The following is a 22,997-nucleotide window of genomic DNA, read 5'->3' on the forward strand; positions in this document are numbered from 1 at the left end:
CTCTTGACAGAAAGGTCTAGAGCCATCGAGAACTATTCAATTCTCGCGATATTGTATTAAGATTCCGCGTGAACTCGCAAAACCACCTTGCATCTACCGGTGTGCACCACTACCACCAGAGTACTCCGTATTGTGCTGTGGATTATGAATTCAATTTGAATTTTCACTTTTGATTTAACATTATCCGCTGACTTTTATACGTCTTTCAAAATAATTCAAACACGTTTCTGTTTAAAAAAAATCGTTATCTACGTCTCCATTTCATACAGTAGTAGAATACAGGCAAGGTAGCGTGGAAGATGTCAGTGGTGGGAATTGATCTGGGCTTTCAAAGCTGCTATGTTGCTGTAGCTCGAGCCGGAGGAATTGAAACCGTGGCTAACGAATATAGCGACCGAAGTACACCGTAAGTAGAACATTTTAAAACTCGTTTCACTAGTCGAGATTTGCCATCCACTTGAAACAAATACATTTGGTTTGTGAGTGGCCAGTTTCTGCGGCCTTGACAACTAACGTTAGCTAGCCATTTGGCTAACTGTTGTGTGTGTGTGTGTGTGTGCAGGGTAACGTTACTAGCTACTGCACGTGAATTCCGCTGGATAGCGTTATTCATCCCGTTTTGTCGGCAATTGTAATTATCGTTATCAGATGGTCTTATTTCACATGTGTATTTAACTAGATAATGGTTAAATAATAGCAGTAAGTTATCATAAGGGGGTGCCTACTATCATAGCTAACTAGCCAGTTAGCTAGCTCAACACTTACTGCGTTTAGTTAACACAGCCATAAAGTAATAAGCCCCGCCCATTTCTACAAATTCTCTAACGGAAATCTGATTTTTAAATGTAACCTTAATACTAACCGTAACCACACTGCTAACCTTATGCCTAACATTAAATGAAGACAAAAAAGCAAATGTTTGTTTTCAATAATGTTTACGATATAGCCATTTTTACTTTGTAGCTGGGGTAACTAGTGGAAACTGCTTACTGTAGTAGCTTGCTTGCTATGTATGATGACGTCCGTTAATCGCCGGTAGGAATATTCTAGCAATTTTGCAGAGCGTAAAGCTATGTCGCAAAGTATAATGAGATGTAATGATCCCAAATGTAGTAAAAAAATGTATTCTTATCCTTTCCATATTCGTTTATGGCACCACTGGCAACATTTTTTATTTACAGCTAGTGTCAGACTTAGTGTTTTAGCTACATTAAATCATATTAAAATCTGTTCAAATGTACCCCCAGGAAGATTGACTTTAAAATGATTTTATGTTTTTACATTTTCGAATGTTTGGGAATGAGATATATGGCATTTGTGAAAATTCTATGGACATGTAGTGAGAAAGCAGCCATGCGTTTTGGACAACTAATAGACACTGCACCAAATAAAACCACAAAAAAAACATGTTGTGCAGACCAGTGCACCATAGCCAATCAGAGCTGCAGTAGGCCTATATGCAAATAAGCCATTTTCCACACCAGCCTGCCATCATTGACTTTGAACTGGACTGTATGTTTAGTAACAGTGCGACTTTAGAGCATTAGAACGAATTTGCCACAAAATACACCTGAATGGATTCCTGCAAATATGTAAATACCATGGGGGGAGTCCTACATTTGAGTACTTCAGTCCTATTGATCAAACAACCATGAAAAGGTAGGGTTAGTTGTCTATGCATGTAAACAAGATCAACAACTAATGCCAGCCAGAGCGAGATTATTTCAAATTTAACGAGGGGACGTTCGATAAACCCTCTCAAACTTTTTCAACTAGTTGGACCTCAACATAGCCCTGATAAATAATGGGGAATAGTAGCCTGCTCGTCCTTCTGCAGCTTGCCTGCTCATGCATGCTTGTCCCAACTTGCCTGTCTGCCCACCCATTTAATTGATGCCAAATACATAAGATCAACTAAGAGAGATGCTAACTGTAGATAGATTGTTCAAGTTCAGCATAGCTAGCAAAGGAATTTACTTATCTTGCTAGCTAACAAAATGACACCTGTATCTCTAGATGTTGCAACCAAAAAAACGATATGAGGGGGAAACGTCACTCCTTCACCCACTACTCCAATGACATGACATTTTCCCATCAGCTAGCTAGCTAGCTAGCTACCTAACATTAGATTCTGTGGTTTTAGGTTGTTAAATAAATAGCTAGCTACATAAATAGATACGTTAACCCAGGGGTGTCAAACTCAATCAGTGCACAGGCTTTATTGGGGGAGGAAAAACAGCAAATTTGCGGACCAGACATATCCTATATTTGTTTTTACAAAGAAAAATTCAACTGTGACCCAAAGTGACCATTGTTTTATTTGAAAAAATATGGCTCATTATAATGTTAATTTATGTACATAGGATACTGTATATTGCATTTTAACTAGTGATGAACCGATATGAAACCGATATCCAATATTTTCTTTGCCCCCCCGCCAAAAAAAAAAAAAAAACACTGATAACCTATTTATTTAAAAATGTTGCATTTTTTTTAAGCATTCTAGCGCAGTTAAATATTTAACACACACACGGACGCAGCGGTCTAAGGGACTGCATCTCAGTGCAAGAGACGTTACTGCAGTCCCTGGTTCGAATCCAGGCTGTATCTTATCCGACCGTGGTTGGGAGTCCCATAGAGCGGCGCACAATTGACTCAGCGTTGTCCGGGCCACCATTTGTTAATAAGATTTGTTTTCAACTGACTTGCCTAGTTAAAGGTTACTCACACACCACACTAACCAACAAGTTATTTTGTTGGCAGTTAAGTATGTCCCCATTACCTGCAAAACATAATCAAAACCTATTTCTTTCACTTACTGGCGGTGCTGTTTTGTTAATTTGTTCAGTTTCATTCTGAACCAGGATTTCTATGGAATGCCATTTGGGTCTTTACATGTTTATTTTTTATTTATTTCACCATAATTTAACCAGGTAGGCTAGTTGCAAACAAGTTCTCATTTGCAACTGCGACCTGGCCAAGATAAAGCAAAGCAGTTCGACACAAACAACAACACAGTTACACATGGAGTAAACAAACATACAGTAGAAAAGGTCTATATACAGTATGTGCAAATGAGGTAGGATAAGGGAGGTAAAGGCAATAAATAGGCCATGGTGGTGAAGTAATTACAATATAGCAATTAAACACTGGAATGGTAGATGTGCAGAAGATGAATGTGCAGGTAAAGATACTGGGGTGCAAAGGAGCAAGACCGATAAATACAGTATGGGATGAGGGAGTTGGATGGGCTATTTACAGATGGGCTATGTACAGGTTTAGTGATCTGTAAGCTAGAGGTCGACCAATTATGATTTTCAACACCGATACCGATTTATTGGAGGACAAAAAAAGCAGATACTGATTAATCGGCCTATTTAAAAATATATATATATATATATATTTTATTTGTAATAATGACAATTACAAAAAATACTGAATGAACACTTATTTTAACTTAATATAATACATAAATAAAATCAATTTAGCCTCAAATAAATAATGAAGCATGTTCAATTTGGTTTAAATAATGCAAAAACAAAGTGTTGGAGAAGAAAGTAAATGTGCAATATGTGCCATGTAAGAAAGCTAACATTTAAGTTCCTTCCTCAGAACATGAGAATATATGAAAGCTGGTGGTTCAATATTCCCAGGTAAGAAGTTTTAGGTTGTATTTATTATACGAATTATAGGACTATTTCTCTCTATACCATTTGTATTTCATATACCTTTGACTATTGGATGTTCTTATAGGCACTTTAGTATTGCCAGTGTAATAGTATAGCTTCCGTACCTTTCCTCGCTCCTACCTGGGCTCGAATCAGGAACACAACGACAACAGCCACCCTCGAAGCAGCGTTACCCATGCAGAGCAAGGGGAACAACTACTTCAAGTCTCAGAGCGAGTGACGTTTGAAACGCTATTAGCGCGCACCCCGCTAACTAGCTAGCCATTTCACATCACATCGGTACACCAGCCTAATCTCGGGAGTTGATAGGCTTGAAGTCATAAACAGCAGAGCTGCTGGCAAAACGCACGAAAGTGCTGGTTGAATGAATGCTTATGAGCCTGCTGGTGCCTACCATCGCTCAGACTGCTCTATCAAATCATATAATTTATTATAATATAATAACACACAGAAATACGAGCCTTAGGTCATATGGTCAAATCTGGAAACTATCATCTCGAAAAAACAAGACTTTTATTCTTTCAATGAAATACGGAACCGTTCTGTATTTTATCTAACGGGTGGCATCCATCAGTCTAAATATTCCTGTTACATTGCACAACCTTCAATGTTATGTCATAATTACGTAAAATTCTGGCAAATTAGTTCGCAATGAGCCAGGCGGCCCAAACTGTTGCATATACTCTGACTGCGTGCAATGAACGCAAGAGAAGTGACACAATTTCACCTGGTTAATATTGCCTGCTAACCTAGATTTCTTTTAGCTAAATATGCAGGTTTAAAAATATATACTTCTTTGTATTGATTTTAAGAAAGGCATTGGTGTTTATGGTTAGGTACATGTTGGAGCAACGACAGTCCTTTTTCGCGAATGCGCACTGCATCAATTATATGCAACGCTAGATAAACTAGAAATATCATCAACCATGTGTAGTTATAACTAGTGATTATGATTAAGTTTAATGCTAGCTAGCAACTTGCCTTTGCTTCTTACTGCATTCGCATAACAGGTGGGCTCCTCGTGAGGCATTGGACTAGTTAACCGTAAGGTTGCAAGATTGAATCCCTGAGCTGATAAGGTAAAAATCTGTCGTTCTGCCCCTGAACGAGGCAGTTAACCCACTGTTCCTAGGCCGTCATTGAAAATAAGAATGTGTTCTTAACTGACTTGCCCAGTTAAATAAAGATTAAATAAAGGCGTTAAAAAAAATGGCATCCAAAATTACCGATTTCCGATTGTTATGACAACATGAAATCGGCCCTAGTTAATCGGCCATTCCGATTAATCGGTCGACCTCTACTGTAAGCAGCTCTGACAGCTGGTGCTTAAAGCTAGTGAGGGAGATATGAGTCTCCAGCTTCGGTGATTTTTGCAGTTCGTTCCAGTCATTGGCAGCAGAGAACTGGAAGGAGAGGCTGCGAAAGGAAGAATTGGCTTTGAGGGTGACCAGTGAGATATACCTGCTGGTGCGCATGCTGCGGGTGGGTGCTGCTATAATGACCAGTGAGCTGAGATAAGGCGGGGCTTTACCTAGCAGAGACTTGTAGATGACCTGGAGACAGTGGGTTTGGCAACAAGTATGAAGCGAGGGCCAGCCAACGAGAGCGTACAGGTCGCAGTGGTGGGTAGTATATGGGGCTTTGGTGACAAAACGGATGGCACTGTGATAGACTGCATCCAATTTGTTGAGTAGAGTGTTGGAGGCTATTTTGTAAATGACATTGCCGAAGTCGAGGATCGGTAGGATGGTCAGTTTTATGAGGGTATGTTTGGCAGCATGAGTGAACAATGCTTTGTTGTGAAATAGGGAGCCGATTCTAAATTTAATTTTGGATTGGAGATGCTTAATGTGAGTCTGGAAGGAGAGTTTACAGTCTAGCCAGACACCTAGGTATTTGTAGTTGTCCACATACACTTAGTCAGAACCGTCCAGAGTAGTGATGCTGGACGAGCGGGCAGGTGTGGGCAGCGATCGGTTGAAGAGCATGCATATATTTTTACTTGAATTTATTAGCAGTTGGCAGCCACGGAAGGAGAGTTGTATGGCATTGAAGCTCGTCTGGAGGTTAGTTAAGTGTCCAAAGAAGGAACAGAAGTATACAGAATGGTGTTGTCTGCATAGAGGTGGATCAGAGAATCACCAGCAGCAAGAGCGACATCATTGATGTATACAGAGAAGAGAGTCGGCGTGAGAATTGAACCCTGTGGCACCCCCATAGAGACTGCCAGAGGTCGGGACAACAGGCCCTCCGATTTGACACACTGAACTCTATAAGAGAAGTAGTCAGTGAACCAGGCGATGCAGTCATTTGAGAAACCAAGGCTGTTGAGTCTGCCGATAAGAATGTGGTGATTGACAGTCGAAAGCCTTGGCCAGGTCGATGAATACGGCTGCACAGTATTGTCTCTTATCGATGTCGGTTATGGTATCGTTTAACCTCTCTAGGGCTAGCGTCCCACCTGGCCAACATCCAGTGAAATTGTAGCGAGCCAAATACAAATACAGAAATACTAATTAAAAAAAATCAGAAAACAATACATATTTATCATAGGTTTAAAGATGAACTTCATGTGAATCCAACCACGGTGTCAGATTTTTAAAATGCTTTACGGCGAAAGCATACCTTATGATTATTTGAGAACATAGCCCAGCATACAAACCATTACAAACAGTAACCAGCCAGGTAGAAGAGTTACACAAGTTAGAAATAGAGATAAAATTAATCCCTTACCGTTGATGATCTTCATAATGGCACTCAGAAGACATTCATTTACTCAATAAATGTTCCTTTTGTTCGATAAAGTCTCTTTATATCCAAAAACCTCAGTTTTGTTTGTTTTATTCAGTAATCCACAGGCTCAAACGCAGTCAAAACAGGCAGACAAAAAAATCAAAATTGTATCCGTAAAGTTCATAGAAACATGTCAAACGATGTTTATATTCCATCCTCAGGTTGTTTTTAGCCTAAATGATCTATAATATTTCAACTGGACAATAACTTCGTCAATATAAAAGGTAAACAAGAAAGGCACTCTCTCGGGATTGCGCATGAAAAAGCTCTGTGACACGGCAGGGTCCACTCATTCAGACTGGTCTTACTCCCTCATATATCAGAATACAAGACTGAAACCATTTCTAAAGACTGTTTTACATCTAGTGGAAGGCATAGGACTCAAATTGCAGGTCCTAAGTCAATGGATACTGTAAATGCATTGAATAGAAAACTACAAAACCAAAAAAAACTACTTCCTGAATGGATTTTTCTCAGGTTTTCGCCTGCCAAATCAGTTCTGTTATACTCAGACAATATTTTTTTAACAATTTTGGAAACTTTAGTGTTTTCTATCCAAAATCTACCAGTTATATGCATATCATATCTTCTGGGCCCCGAGTAGCAGGCCGTTTAATTTGGGCATGCTTTTCATCCAAAATTCCGAATGCTGCACCCTACCCTAGAGAAGTTAAGACCTTGAGCGTGGCTGAGGTGCACCCATGACCAGCTCTGAAACCAGATGGCATAGCGGCGAAGGTACGGTGGGATTCGAAGTGGTCGGTAATCTGTTTGTTAATTTGGCTTTCGAAGACCTTAGAAAGGCAGGGTAGGATAGATATAGGTCTGTAGCAGTTTGGGTCTAGAGCGTCTCTCCCTTTGAAGAGGGGGATGACTGCGGCAGCTTTCCAATCTTTGGGAATCTCAGACGATATGAAAGAGGTTGAAAAGGCTACTAATTGTCCAGATTGTCTAGCCCAGCTGATTTGTTGGGGTCCAGATTTTGCAGCATTTACAGAACTTCAGCTATCTGGATTTGGGTGAATGAGAAGTGGAGAGGCTTGGGTGAGTTGCTGTGGGGGGTGGAGGGCTGTTGACCGGGGTAGGGGTAGCCAGGTGGAAAGCATGGCCAGCCGTAGAAAAATGCTTATTGAAATGGTAAATTATGGTGGATTTATCGGTGGTGACAGTGTTTCCTAGCCTCAGTGCAGTGGGCAGCTGGTAGGATGTGCTCTTATTCTCCATGGACTTTACAGTTTCCCAGAATTATTTTGAGTTTGTGCTACAGGATGGAAATTTCTGCTTGAAAAGCTAGCCGTAGCTTTCCTAACTGCCTGTGTATATTGGTTCCTAACTTCCCTGAAAAGCTGCATATCACGGGGGCTATTTGATGCTAATGCAGTATGCCGCAGGATGTTTTTTTGCTGGTCAAGGTCAGTCAGGTCTGGAGAGAACCAAGGGCTATATCTGTTCCTGGTTCAAACATTTTTGAATGGGGAATACGTATTTAAGATGGTGAGGAAAACACTTGAAGAATAACCAGGCATCCTCTACTGACGGGATGAGGTCAATATCCTTCCAGGATACCCGGGCCAGGTCAATTGGAAAGGCCTGCTCGCTGAAGTGTTTTAGGGAGTGTTTGACAGTGATGAGGGGTGGCTGCCCCCTTTGGCAGTTCTCTCTTATCGGAAAATGTTATAGTTGGGGATGGAAATTTCAGGGTTTTTGGTGGTCTTCCTGAGCCAGGATTCAGACACGGCTAGGACATCCGGGTTGGCAGAGTGTGCTAAAGCAGTGAATATAACAAACTTAGGGAGGAGGCTTCTAATGTTAACATGCATGAAACCAAGGCTTTTACGGTTACAGAAGTCAACAAATGAGTGCACCTGGGGAGTAGGAGTGGAGCTAGGCACTGCATGGCCTGGTTTAACCTCTACATCACCAGAGGAGGAGTAGGATAAGGGTACGGCTAAAGGCTATCAGAACTGGTTGTCTAGTATGCCCGGGACAGAGAGTAAAAGGAGCAGGTTTCTGGGTGCCAAAAAATATTTGAGGCATATTGTACAGACAAAGGTATGGTAGGATGTGAGTACATTGGAGGTGAACCTAGACATTGAGTAATGATGAGAGCGATATTGTCTCTAGAGACGTTTAAACCAGGTGCTATGTGGGAGGTGGAACTAAATGGTTGGTTAAGGCATATTGAGCAGGGCTAGAGGCTCTACAGTGAAATAAGAGAATCACTAATCAGGACAGTAATGGACAAGGCATATTGATATTTAATTTTTTATTTAATTTTTAATTTTATCTTTATTTTACTAGGCAAGTCAGTTAAGAACAAATTCTTATTTTCAATGATGGTCTAGGAACAGTGGGTTAACTGCCTGTTCAGGGGCAGAACGACAGATTTGTACCTTGTCAGCTCAGGGATTTGAACTTGCAACCTTTCGGTTACTAGTCCAACACTCTAACCACTAGGCTACCCTGCCGCCCCAGGGAGAGACATGCATAGCCGGGTGATCATAGGGGTCCAGTGAGTGGTTGGGCTGGCTGGAGACACCGTGAATCATACAGCTAGCAGAAGGGCTTAGAGGGACGTCTCAACGGAGGAAAGTCTGTTTTAGCCTCCGCATGCGGTGACGTCGATAGACCAGTCATGATGGAATTAGTAGGGTTCCAAGTAGCAGAGGGGTCCAAGTCCAATTGGCAAAATAGGTATAGTGGCCCAAGAAATTGACTGATGGATCTATTCAGCTAACAGTCCAATATGCTATAGACAGCTAGCGGGCCGTGGCTGACATGGTCCAGTCATGTAGGATCGGTGGGGTTCTGTTTCCCGTACCAGGAGTGGCTGATAGGCCTCTTCAGCTAGCTGGGAGAATGGGCCTAGCAAGGGCTAGCTCCAGGCTAATTGGTGCTTGCTTCGGGACAGACGTTAGCCAGGAGTAGTCACTCGTATAGCAGCTAGCTAGCTGCGATGATCTTGGTGAAACGGTACCGAGCTTGCGGTAGGAATCCGGGGATATGAAGAGAAAATTGGTCCGGTATGCTCTGGTTTGAGTTGCATTGTACAAACTGGCGAGAGCTTTCCGAGCTAAAGGTTAGCTGATGACCGCTAGCAGTGGTTAGCTGACTACTAGCTAGTAGCTAGTGAGCTGGCTAGCTTCTGTTGGGTGTTTCCAGTTCCAAAGTAAATTTAAAAAACTTTTTTTTTTTTTAAGATCCACACCACATAGTGTGAGCCGGGTTGTAGGAGAGTATTTTGAAGTTGAGGTTTAGAAAGATATGCGAAGAAAAATATATAAAAATATATATTCATGGGACAAGACGAAGGACAAAGACGTCTGATTGCTACGCCATCTTGGATAAGACGTGAAAAAATATGCACGTCAATAACACTTTGACGTGTTGAATAACACAACATAATCTGTTTCAGTAGCTATAGTTAGCTAGCTAACTATATAGCTAGCTGTCATCTAAAATAACCCTAATTTATAAGACAGTTCTTATTTGATTAATGGTGGTCAGACCATCTATGTGAGCCACAATAGTGGACTTTGCAGTTAGCCTTCAAAATAAAAGTATGTCATAATTCTACTATTTGTATTCATTTGCATCACTGTCGATTACATACTTTTTTTTTTCAGAAGGCGACCCACAAATTATTATTACATCATGTACCTACGTTATATAGGTATGCACAGTATCTTTGACATCGGTTTTTAACATCGGCTAGACTGGGCCCGATACCGATGTTGGCATTTTTGGCTAATATCGTCCGATTTTGATATGTCCATCGATATATCGTACATCCCTAATTTTAACAAAATATACATTTGTCCAGCCTTTGCTGCTATGCTTTCTGATGTGCATAATATACTGCGATCCTAATCAAAAAGTATTTAATAACTCCAGTAACAAAAAACGTAGCTATAGGTTGTTGTAACATTTAAACTTAACATGTTTTTATTTATTTATTACACTGCATGGATCACCAGGGTGGTTGAATTCAGCATTTCTGTATGGTGCACTCAATGTCTTGTAGTTGAGTCTGCAGCATAGGCTAATGCTCAAATGTTGTTGTAATAGGCCTACATGTTTCTTCTTTGCATGGTGTTTTATTGCAGGATTTGTTTTTTGGTTACTCATTGTCAAGCTTTAACTGACGCTAGACTGCAATATTTTAGTAGCCTAGCTAGGACTGTGGCATGTTTGTACACTTTCCCTCTGCTCGCTGTAAACAGGACACACGAAAGCAGCACAATTGAAGTTGAATTTACAGACGCAAGCTCAATAGGCTGTAATTAAATAAAGTATACTGAGCCAACCACAATTGAGTTAGTTCATATAAGGAAATCAGTCAATTTTAAATAAATTCATTAGGCCATAATTTATGAATGAAGATACATTTTTTTTAAATGTAGGAGTGTGGATAAGAACCAGTCAGTATCTGTTGTGACCACCATTTACCACATACAGCGGGATGCATCTCATTCACATAGAGTGGATCAGGCTGTTGATTGTGGCCTGTGGAATGTTGTCCCACTCGTCTTCAATGGCTGTCCAAAGTTGCAGGATATTAAAAAAAAAAAATTTATTTGGCACATGCGCTGAATACAACAGGTATTCACCTTACAGTGAAATGCTTACTTTGAGATATTGATGGGAACTGGAACACGCTGTTGTACACGTTGATCCAGAGCATCCCAAAAAATGATCAATGGGTGACATGTCTGAGTATGCAGGCCATGGAAAAACTGGGATCCTTGCGACATGGAGCCGTGCATTACCATGCTGAAACGTGATAGCGGTGGATGAATGACACGCCAATGGACCTCAGGATCTCATCATGGTATCTTTGTGCATTCAGGTTGCCATTGATAAAATGCTATTGTGTTCATTGTCTGTAGCTTGTGCCTGCCCATACCATAGCCCCACCACCATTATGGGGCACTCGGTTCACAACGTTGACATCAGCAAACTGCTCGCCCACACGACACCATGTGTTCTATGCAGTTGTGAGGCCAGTTGGACGTACTGCCAAATTCTCTAAAATGACATTGGGTGTGGTTTATGGTAGAGAAGTTAACATTAAATTCTCTGGCAACAGCTCTGGTTGACATTTCTGCAGTCAGTATGCCAATTGTACTATCCCTCAACTTGAGACATCTGTGGCATTGTGTTGTGTGCACATTTTTGTGATCTTTAATTTCATGCCATGAAACATGGGACCAACACTTTGTGTTGTGTTGATATTTTTGTTCAGTGTAGATGACTTCACTGTTAACTTATTTATACTCGCTTGTGTTTCGTATTCGGCCTGCGGGCCTTGTCTGACACGTGTGTTAGCCTATTAGCCATGTTATGACTAACTTGTGATCATTGCCTTTGCTAGTTTGATTGTATTGACCTTCCCAGCCTTAGTTATGATCACCCGTTTTTGTTTAAAATATTGTGTAATTGAAACTGAAACAATGCATCCGAATGGGTGGAGGCAGCAAACAATGTACCAGCCCAGCTGTGATTTACAACCTGATAGATTTCTTGGTAGTTAAAGAAATAATGCTGTTGGTGAATTATATAAATCATGCATCTATTCTGCCAGCAATGCCTTACTGTATTTCATTGTATTTTGAGTCAAATAGAACCTATTTTTAAAACCTCTTATAAAATTGGTTTTGAACCATGAACTTGGAATTTAATATTTGTGACTTATTAATATCGACAAAGTATACTGAACAAAAATATAAACAACAATTTAAAAGATTTTACTGATTTACAGTTCATAGAAGGGAATTAGTCAATTGAAATTCATTAGGCCCTAATCTATGGATTTTACATGACTGGGCCTGGGAGCCAGGTCCACTCCCTTGGGAGCCAGGTCCACTCCCTTGGGAGCCAGGTCCACTCCCTTGGGAGCCAGGTCCACTCCCTTGGGAGCCAGGTCCACTCCCTTGGGAGCCAGGTCCACTCCCTTGGGAGCCAGGTCCACTCCCTTGGGAGCCAGGTCCACTCCCTTGGGAGCCAGGTCCAGTTTAGCAGAATGAGTTTTTCTCACAAAAGGTATTTATTACAGACATAAATACTCCTGAGCACCCCCATTCCCCTCCTCAGACGATCCTACAGGTGAAGAAGCAGGATATGTAGGTCCTAGGCTGGCGTGGTTACAGGTGGTCTGCAGTTGAGGCAGGTTGGATATACTGCCAAATTCTCTGAAACAGAGGCGGCTTTAAAAATTTAAAAATTACATTCTGTCAACAGCTCTGTTGGACATTCCTGCAGTCAGCATGCCAATTGCGCACTTCCTCAACTTAATACAACTGTGGCTTTGTATTGTGTGACAAAACTGCACATTTTAGTGGCCTTTTATTGTCCTCAGCACAAGGTGCACCTGTGTAATGGTCATGCTGTTTAATTAGCTTATTGATATGCCACACCTGTTAGGTGTCAGCATTTAAATTTGCCAAGATAACCCAATCTAACAGGAATGTAAACAAATTTGTACTTTTTTTATGTATGGAACATTTTCTGGCATCTTTTCTTTCAGTTCATGAAAAATTGGACCAAGACTTTACATGTTGCATTTATATTTCTGTTCATTGTAATTAAAATGCTGTCAGTTCCACTTTAAGTCAATGATTACAGAGTGGGGTTGCTAAAATACACGTTAGTGAGTGACATTGTCTAATCCCTATATCACACATCCATATGTTTGATTTACATACTTCTTGTGATGATTCTGATATACAGTATACTTCCACTAGTTAGGAAAACATTTAATGGATGTTTTATTGACACATACACCAGATAGGTTCAGTGAATGTGGTGTTGTACAGCAGGGCTGCCCAACCCTCTTCCTGGAGCGCTACAGTCCCGTGGGTTTTCAGTTCAACCTTAATTTAACACACCTGATTCTATGATTAGCTGCTCAACAAGACCTTAACTAGCTGAATCAGAGATGCTAAATTAGGGTTGGACTGAACGCTTACAGGACAGTAGATCTCCAAGAAGAAGGTTGGGCAGCCCTGCTGTACATGGTCAGCCATTGCTCAAGGGCACACTAACAGATTTTTCACTTTGTCGGTTCGAGTATTTGAACCAACAACCTTTTTGTTTCTGGCCCAATGCACTAGCCACTAGGCTACCTGCCACCCTAATTAGTAATCACCTTCGGCAGGTAGTCTCAAAATTATTGTAATCTCTGCACCTGACCTCGGTCTGAGATTTAAATCGGTCTGAGATGAAGTTGTTAATCAGGGTAGCAACTAACTGTGTAAGATAATTATTGGGAGCCTTTTATTAATAATGAGGTTTCGTAATACATTACTGCATTGTAAGATTTACTATACTTTGCTTGTCAGCTTAACTATACGGATGTAGTGACATCGGCATGCAATTGGGTTGTCTACATTTTGGTGCATTAACCTCTCGCTGACATCACCAACAACTGCTCACTTGTGTTGACAGTAATTGTAGTGTGAGCTTTTGCCATTGACATCTGTGTTTAGCAGCGATGACAGAAGAGTTTGGACTAAAGGGCTCTTTGGAATGTAGCCTACATTTTGGCATTGCAAGTTTTGTCTGTTGTGGCAGTTAAGCATTGTAGGGTAAACAATTTGAGCACCATGCACGCAGGGAAGGATCTGTTATCAATAACATCTTCACTTTTTTTCAGAGCATGTGTGTCCTTTGGACCACGTAATCGTTCAGTAGGAGCGGCAGCCAAAGGCCAGGTAAGACCTCTTACGTCGACCTGAGACGCAGACGTCCCATCTAGGTATCTGGAAATGCAAATGCGCTACGCCAAATGCTAATAGCACTCGTTAAAACTCAAACGTTCATCAAAACACACATGCAGGGCATTGAATTAAAGCTACACTCGTTGTGAATCTAGCCAACAAGTCAGATTATTAAAATACTTTTCGGCGAAAGCATGAGAAGCTATTATCTGATAGCATGCAACACCCCGAAATACCTGAAGGCGACGTAAACAAAAGAATTAGCGTAGCCGGCGCTACACAAATAGCAGAAATAAAATATAAAACTTTCATTACCTTGGACGAGCTTCTTTGTTGGCACTCCTATATGTCCCATAAACATCACTATTGGGTCTTTTTTTCGATTAAATCGGTCCATATATACCCAAATTATCCATCTATGGAAACTGTGTGATTCAGAAAAAAGACAGTTTCAAAACGCTACGTCATTTTTTTAAATTAAAAAAGTCGACGATAAACTTTCACAAAACACTTCGAAATACTTTTGTAATCCAACTTTAGGTATTAGTAAACGTTAATAATCTATCAAATTGATCACGAGGCGATGTGTATTCAATAGCTCCACGTCTTCAAATCATCTTCCAAAATCTCTCTTCCATAACGTCCTGTCGGAGACCGGATGGAAAGTGGTCTCTCTTCCTCGTTTGACCAAGAAACAACGAAGGCAATTGACGAGTGGTGACATCGTGTGGAAGCTGTAGGACTTGCAATCTTGGCCCTATTTAATTTCGTGCCCCTTGAACAATACATGCAAGTGGCGCATGGATATTTTTTTTCAGTTTTCAGTGATCAGTTTTTCTTGCGCTTTTTGATGAAACAGACGCTCTGTTATAGTCACAGCGGTGATTTAACCAGTTTTAGAAACGTGAGAGTGTTTTCTATCCACACATACTAATCATATGCATATACTATATTCCTGGCATGAGTAGCAGGACGCCGAAATGTTGCGCGATTTTTTTTAACAGAATGTTTGAAAAAGTAGAGGGTAGGATCAACAGGTTAAACCTTATAGCTAATACAATTCAGTTGTTAAAATAAAGTAGAATGTTATTTGATCATGGTATTTGTTGTTTTGTTTTTGAAAGGTTGTAACAAATTGTAAGAACACTGTTCAAGGGTTCAAGCGATTCCATGGCAGGGCATTTTCAGACCCCTACGTCCAGTCAGCAAAATCTAGCCTGGTTTACGACCTGGCCCAGTTGCCTTCTGGGTCAACCGGGATCAAGGTAAATGATCAAAAGTGAAGTATACTTTCTGATTTAGCACTTGATCCATCATGGTGGTAGAGGCTGAACAGTTGAGATATTCAATCTTCAAGACGTTTGTACTTCATTACTATACTTTTTACTAGGTGATGTACATGGAGGAGGAGAAAGTCTTCAGCATTGAACAAGTCACTGCCATGCTGCTGACCAAACTGAAGGAGACTGCTGAGACTGCAATGAAGAAACCTGTGGCTGATTGTGTTATCTCTGTAAGCAGTTTTACATCTACTTAGACGAGGCCCAGAGATGTAAAGATACAGAGCAGTATTTTTTGGTTAGCAAAATGTCATTCCTACACCGACGCCTATGCCCTATTATAACTCCATATCTTTTCTAAAGAGTAAATGTTTTAACACAGTATAAGCAGTCAAGGATGACGTTTTTGTTAAGGGTCATCATTTTTCCTAAATGTGCTCCAGGTCCCCAGCTTCTACACTGACGCAGAGAGGAGGTCCGTTATAGATGCTGCTCAGATTGCAGGACTCAACTGCCTACGACTTATGAATGAGACCACTGCAGGTAATGCCATTACCATGCCAACACTGAGCAATGTTAACTCATGTAATCTTGGTCTGAACACATTTTTCTGTCTCTTTGATTCTTCCAGTTACACTGGCATATGGGATCTATAAACAAGATCTCCCTGCCCCTGAGGAAAAGCCAAGAAATGTGGTGTTTGTAGATTTGGGCCATTCTGGTTATCAGGTCTCCATCTGTGCCTTCAACAAAGGAAAGCTCAAAGTATGTTGTTTATGTACAAAACTTTTTTTTTTATAGAATAAGGCATGGAATTAATGTTCTTTCTCTTTCAGATGCTAGCTTCTGCGTCTGATGCAGCATTGGGTGGCAAAGACTTTGACGAGGTGTTGGTGAACCATTTCTGTGAGGAGTTTGGCAAGAAGTACAAGCTGGATGTGAAAACCAAGCCCAGAGCCCTGGTTCGTCTCTATCAGGAGTGTGAGAAGCTCAAGAAGCTGATGAGCGCCAATTCCTCTGATCTGCCACTCAACATTGAGTGCTTCATGAATGACATTGACGTCACTGGGAAACTTAACAGGTTGGTGAAGCAAAATACAAGTCCTCTCACCCATCACAGTACCTCTATTACAGGCCATCCGCAGTGGAAAAGCCATGTGTCAGGAAGTGTTTTCATTCGGTGCCTGTGTATCGTCATGATGCAAGCAGCTGCATGTGTGTACGGTATCTATTAATATCCCATGACCACTTGTTGTTCCAGAGGCCACTTTGAGGAGATGTGTGCAGGGCTTCTGGCCAAAGTGGAGGCTCCCCTGCGCAGCGTCATGGAACAAGCCAGTGAGTAACTGTAGTAGTACTAATAGTAGCAGGAGTATCCCTCAGCACAGCCTGTTCATGTTCTTGCTAACACCTGGGTGGGCTGTTTAATTTGACTGGTGGTGTGTTCCATGCATTGTTCAGAGCTGAAGAAGGAAGACCTCTACGCTGTGGAAATCGTGGGCGGTGCCTCCAGGATCCCAGCCGTCAAAGAAAGAGTTTGCAAATTCTTTGGAAAAGAACTGAGCATGACTTTAAATGCAGACGAGGCTGTTGCAAGAGGATGTGCACTGCAGGTATCATGTCATGACTCGATGTCCCCAATGATCTTTTCAGCAAATGGGCACGCTGTTTTTAGCCTCTCACGGAGCTGGTTGATATCACTGTAGTTGTCAACCTGATTAGCACAAACTATTTGCAGTAAATAACCTTACTGTTGACATGCCATGAACTACTGTATACAGTTGTTAACCAGTTAGTAATGTAGCCCCCCTGAAATGTTATAATGCATGTGATTGATCTCCCCAGTGTGCTATCCTGTCCCCCGCCTTCAAAGTCAGAGAGTTTTCCATCACTGATGTTGTGCCCTATCCCATCTCCTTGAAGTGGAACTCTGCTGCAGAGGAGGGGTTAAGGTGTGAACTCTTCTTTACATTTGACATAGGCTTATTTGACACTGATTGCACTGAACTCAGATCAGCAGTGACTCGCATAATCTTCTTGTCTCCTCCAATGTCAGTGATTGCGAGGTATTCCCAAAGAACCATGCAGCACCCTTCTCCAAAGTGTTGACGTTCTACCGGAGAGAGCCCTTCTCCTTGGAGGCCTACTACAACAACCCTAAAGAGCTGCCGTACCCAGACCCCTCAATAGGTACCCAAACAAACAGGCCTGAAACTCTAGACCCGTCTAATAAGCAATAGGCTTGCACATATTCAGTTAATTATTTACTTTGAATGGTTGTCTCGAAGGCCATGTTAATCAGTGTCTAATAATCCACTCGTGAACTCCTTAGGTCAGTTCATGGTCCAGAAAGTGGTTCCCCAGGCGAATGGTGAAAGCTCAAAGGTTAAGGTGAAAGTTAGGGTGAATGTCCATGGTGTCTTCAGCGTGTCCAGTGCCTCTCTAGTGGAGGTCCTGAAACCTACTGAGGGAGAGGAGCCCATGGAGACAGACCTTGCTGGGAAGGAAGACGAGGTTTGTGTGCTTTGTTTTGGCGCGGCTTTCACAAACCTATAATCTACCCACACCCAGTTGATTTGAAAATTATCAGCCCAGACATATTTAGTAAAATGGCAGGTAATTCAGCTGTCATGTCTGAACAAGTTAGATCTGTTCCAGGACAGATGTGTGGGTTTTCTTTCACAATGATGACTTTCTCCAATGTGTGATCTGTGCACTGGGATGCCAAGCTAACTCTTGGTGGTGTTAACTCCACATTAATGGCTAATCGACTGTTTCTCATCAGAGTAAGATGCAGACTGACCAAGATGACCAGAAAGCCCAAGGTGATGGACAGAAAGACAATGCTGACAAGAAGTCTGAGACTGAGGAAATGGAGGTAGCTAACAGACTGCGTATTTCCTTTGCTATACAGTGCGATAACATCTTTTTCTACCACTGACATTCTGAGGGGATGCTTTTTGTCTAGATGTATTAATGATTTTAATTTGAAATGTAACCTTTATTTAACTAGGAAAGCCAGTTAAGAACAAATTCATATTTACAATGACTGCCTACACGGCCAAACCTGGACGACGCTGGGCCAATTGTGCGCTGCCCTATGGGACTCTTAATCACGGCCGGTTGTGATAGTCTAAATTCGAACCAGGGTGTCTGTAGTGACACCTCTAGCACTGCGATGCAGTACCTTAGACCGCTGCGCCACTCGGGAGCCCATGATATAGCCTTATTCTTGGGACCAGTGTACATTTATCTAAAAGGTGTATTTTCTATTTTTTTGTTAATCTTAGACTTCAGAGGATGGAAAAGAGAAGAATCAAGCTTCATCAGCAAAGAAACCGAAAGTGAAAACGAAGACTGTCGAGCTCCCAATAGAAAACAGCCTGCGCTGGCAACTAACCAACGACACGGTCAATCTGTTTGTGGAGAATGAGGTAATATTGTAGGATATCATGGCAACTTGTCCCATCATGAATTAATTTTAATTAGCTGAAAACCTGTATTGACATGAAATGTATGTAGTTGTCTCAAGTAATTGTTTTACAAGCATAACCTTGACACTTTATTGTAAATCGTAAGGCTAGTGTACAGTATTTTTGTGTGACTCAAACTGAAGGTTAATGACTTGCTTGAGCATGTCAATCTTTATCTACAGCAAGGCTGTGATGGGAAGGAAAGTAAAAATATATATTTGATGTGTCCATCTCAGGGTAAGATGATTATGCAGGACAAGCTGGAGAAGGAGCGGAACGATGCCAAGAACAACGTAGAAGAGTATGTCTATGATATGAGAGACAAACTGCATGGATTGTTGGAGAAGTTTGTCAGTGAATCTGTGAGTATATTGCCACTATATAACCTTACACGCATTGAAAACAAATGATGTGGAGTTATTCAAGTTAATGTTTTCCAAATGCAGGACAGAGACACCTTTTCGTTAAGACTTGAGGACACCGAGAACTGGTTGTATGAAGACGGCGAGGACCAACAGAAACAAGTGTACATCGACAAACTGGCTGAATTAAAGGTAACATTGTCGGTCAATTCATGTCTCTGGTTTTAGCATAGGATAGATTGTGTCAGGTGACTGAACTGAATGTCCCTTCTTCAGAAACTTGGGCAGCCCATCCGGGAAAGATACAATGAGGCTGAGGAAAGGCCAAAAGCATTCGATGAACTCGGAAAGCATATCCAGCAGTTCATGAAGATTGTAGAAGCTTACAAAACAAAGGTAATTTATAAGATTATTATTGCATAGTTGTGCACATAGTTTTATCAACCTTGAGCTACTGGACATCTAATATCTCAATGTCTCCCAGCACTGAAATGTTCCTTATGCCTGTCTTGACACCCAGGAGGAGCAGTATGAGCATTTGGATGAGTTAGAGATGTTGAAGGTGGATAAGCAGGTGAACGACGCCATGATCTGGATGAACAGCAAAATGAACGCGCAGAGCAAACACAATCTTACCCAGGAGCCTGCTGTCAAAGTCAGAGAGATTCAGGCAAAAACAAAGGTAAGTGCTAATAATCGGTTTGCATAGTCTTTCCAATAACTGTTTTGCCTGGTCAGGTCACATGGTCAAGGAAAACTCCTGGTCCTAATATGACATATGTTCATCCAAATGTAAAAATGTCCCAGATGTCTAACTATGATATCCTCTCTCCATCTTTGTAGGAGCTTGACTCTGCTTGCAACCCAATCGTGTCAAAACCCAAACCAAAAGTGGAGGTCCCCAAGGATGAGAAGGCAGAGCAGAATGGGCCAGTAAATGGACAGGAGGGCACAGAGGCCCAGCCAGGCAGCCCAGAGAAGGGTGCAGCAGGGGGCACGGCGGCTCCTGAATCTGCAGAGGGCAACAAACTGCCTGAGATGGACATTGACTAACTGCTGCAGCTGCCTCTCTAACCCCTCTGACATCTTGCTGATGATGCCCTCTCTTTTGATTACACAATTGGACTATTCCTTTAAATACTCTCAATCTGCCTTCTTGGCATGTAACACTTTACCTGTTGATATACAATGATAGCGTATTGATCAGGCTGTTTGACATAAAATACTGTAAGGCTGCAGGATGGAAACTTGTTTTCTGTGTTTCGCTTCAATGGCCATTTTGTAAGGAATGTTCAGCCCACTTCCACTGAGAATGTCATATTAAGAGGTGGTACGCAGAGGAAAGTAGTAAAGACGTTTGATGAAATTGTTAACTATTATTGATTGGGGGTAGAGGTTCAAGCTTAGCATCATCATTATTCCCCATTGGATATGACTTACTGTGCATTTGTTTCACTTAAATCTTGCAGCTGTTGGATAAATGTATAGGACACCCTGCTGGGGAGAGATTGGAAGGAATAAAGGTTCATGTATTCAGAGATGGGTATTATAGAGGCACCAATTATCTGTCCACTATATTCAATTAGATTTGAGTTACTGTCATGCAGTATTTTAATGTAAGGCTGTCTCTTTAAAAGCAATGGTCTGTGAGTTGTTCTCTGGTATAGACTTGTTTTGTTTTTCTATTCTACAACAGTGTGGGGAAGACCAGTTTGGTGCTGTTACCACTAACCAAAAGCAAAATAAATACATGTTGGTGTCTGAGAATTGTGAAAGATCGCTGAAAGGTTATTTGAAAATGCAATGGGGAGCGTGTTGATTTTTGACCTTGAATTCAGCAAGAGGAAAAAACTCCATACAATTTTCTGATCTACTGTCATGCAAAGGTTGTATAACAACACAAAATGTTTAGATGGTATACTTTCATAATCACATTGTATGAAAGATTAAATAATTTTAAGGTCTGTGGAGGTTATGATGAACAATGCATTATTTGACCACCCCTCCATAAACAAAACCCCCAGGGGTGTACTGCCCAAGGTGTGCAGAGAGAGTGAGACCTCACTGGAGGCTGGTTTGGCCCCAGCAGAGACTTGCAGAAAGATGATCCATTAATAAATGTTGAAAGTGTTGCTGTTAATGCAATGCCTCTTTCCGTAGGTCCACACTTTACTGGTGAGCTTGCTTATAATTGCTCCGGCTCTGCGGGTGGGAGGAAGGCTGTCATCTATTATTGGTGCTTTCATGACAACTGGAGAACTTGGGAAAAAACAAGGTCAAATCTTGACGTCTGATCTTCAGTTCAGAAAATCGGAGCTCTAGAAAGATGCCCAAATTTCCAAGTTGGATGACCGTTCAAAACGATTTTCCCAGTTGTCTAGAATGCGGCATATAGCAAGATATATTACATTAAAGGAGATAGGAATACCCTTGGGAAATTAATAGAGAACGTGTTTACACCTCACACAGACTGTCGACCAATCGCGTTCATGTTGGCATGCAGCTGCTAAAGTAATCGTTATGCAATCCCTTTTAAAAGTCAAGGTTATGAGTCAAGAAACCTGCCTATTTTCCTCCAAAGTACCTAATGTCACGATTCCAAAACTATACGATATTACAGAGAACAAGTTATCTATCTCGGAATATATTTGTATTATTGTTCTTGTTGACGAAGTTGATTTTTGGAGCTAGCGCCCAATTTATGGAGTCTTTTTCACGCCATATACTAAATTCAAAATAAAATAAATCGTGAACATGAAAAACAAAAGTTGAGAATGTAAACATATTTTCGAGGACGGGTGAAATAATGGATGTTGAAATCAAAATAGAAATGTAAACTAACATAAGACATCAAAACTCTATTAAATTATTTAAAGTCGTTGCCAGCCTGTAGTTAGTCACTGCCAGCCATAGGGTTGTTCCTATGTTTTTATTCAACCAAGTCACGTCGAAATAAGCCATTTTGATTTTAGACCCATCACTAATGTATCCAGTTAGCTAGTTTAGGTAACGTTACATGTATCCGCCATAACGACACTCTAAAATCATGAGATTGAAATCACATTTCGCCCTTTACGGACAGCTACTTGGTTTACAGAAAGCATACTTTCAAACTAGTCACATCTGAATTATCCTTAGAAAAATGTTCTGGACTAGCTGGCTATTTAATTTGGTCAAGTATGATAATGCATTTCCCCATATATCCAGCTGATGTTCACAGCAGAGTATTCAGAGGTGGTTTTGGCCTCATCTATGTGCTGACCCAGACTATGAATAAGTGTCCGAGTCCAGTGCCACCGCATCAGCAAGCACAGGTACATCAATTGCATGGTCAGGGGCATCATCAGCTGACAGAGGTGCAGGGACAAACCCAGAGATAGCTGCATTCCTCCAGTAACCAGGATGGCCAGGTGCATATCAATGGTCCCAGAATACAGGAAATGTGTACTTTTGCTGTCTATACTCAACCCATCATAGGGTTTACCCTATTTTGACGATTAATAAATTCAGCCAATCTGTAAATGATGCATTACTTTTCTCATCATGTCTCACGCACTCACACTTTTTTGCATGTTACACATGCAAAGTTGTTATTTTGGTACTTTACACATTTGCAGACACAAAATAAGATTAATAGACATGCTCTCTCTGATACATGGTGATGCACATTTAAATCTCTTTC

At 41.2% G+C, this 22,997-nt stretch overlaps 1 protein-coding gene across 1 annotated transcript; it reads left to right on the forward strand.

The window, feature by feature from the left end:
* On the forward strand, positions 1 to 21,082 carry LOC112258121 (heat shock 70 kDa protein 4-like). Its single transcript, XM_024432252.2, has 19 exons — positions 1 to 406; positions 14,137 to 14,194; positions 15,325 to 15,465; positions 15,591 to 15,713; positions 15,924 to 16,023; positions 16,112 to 16,245; positions 16,317 to 16,561; positions 16,742 to 16,818; positions 16,942 to 17,093; positions 17,326 to 17,432; positions 17,537 to 17,670; positions 17,813 to 17,994; positions 18,266 to 18,358; positions 18,771 to 18,914; positions 19,190 to 19,315; positions 19,400 to 19,507; positions 19,592 to 19,711; positions 19,836 to 19,997; positions 20,159 to 21,082. Exons 1-19 carry the CDS (start codon positions 300 to 302, stop codon positions 20,366 to 20,368), a joined length of 2,523 nt encoding a protein of 840 aa, XP_024288020.1. The 5' UTR covers positions 1 to 299; the 3' UTR covers positions 20,369 to 21,082.
* The last annotated feature ends 1,915 nt before the right edge of the window (positions 21,083 to 22,997 follow it).

The sequence above is a fragment of the Oncorhynchus tshawytscha genome, linkage group LG09 (assembly GCF_018296145.1).
Source record: "Oncorhynchus tshawytscha isolate Ot180627B linkage group LG09, Otsh_v2.0, whole genome shotgun sequence".
Lineage (NCBI taxonomy): Eukaryota > Metazoa > Chordata > Actinopteri > Salmoniformes > Salmonidae > Oncorhynchus > Oncorhynchus tshawytscha.

What these genes read in the sequence shown, in the direction of transcription:
- LOC112258121 (XM_024432252.2), top strand. Translation starts at nt 300, where the DNA reads ATGTCAGTGGTGGGAATTGATCTGGGCTTTCAAAGCTGCTATGTTGCT. An exon ending in TATAGCGACCGAAGTACACC is followed by an intron (nt 407 to 14,136) that starts GTAAGTAGAACA and finishes ACTTTTTTTCAG; the next exon opens with AGCATGTGTGTCCTTTGGAC. An exon ending in GTCACTGGGAAACTTAACAG is followed by an intron (nt 16,562 to 16,741) that starts GTTGGTGAAGCA and finishes TTGTTGTTCCAG; the next exon opens with AGGCCACTTTGAGGAGATGT.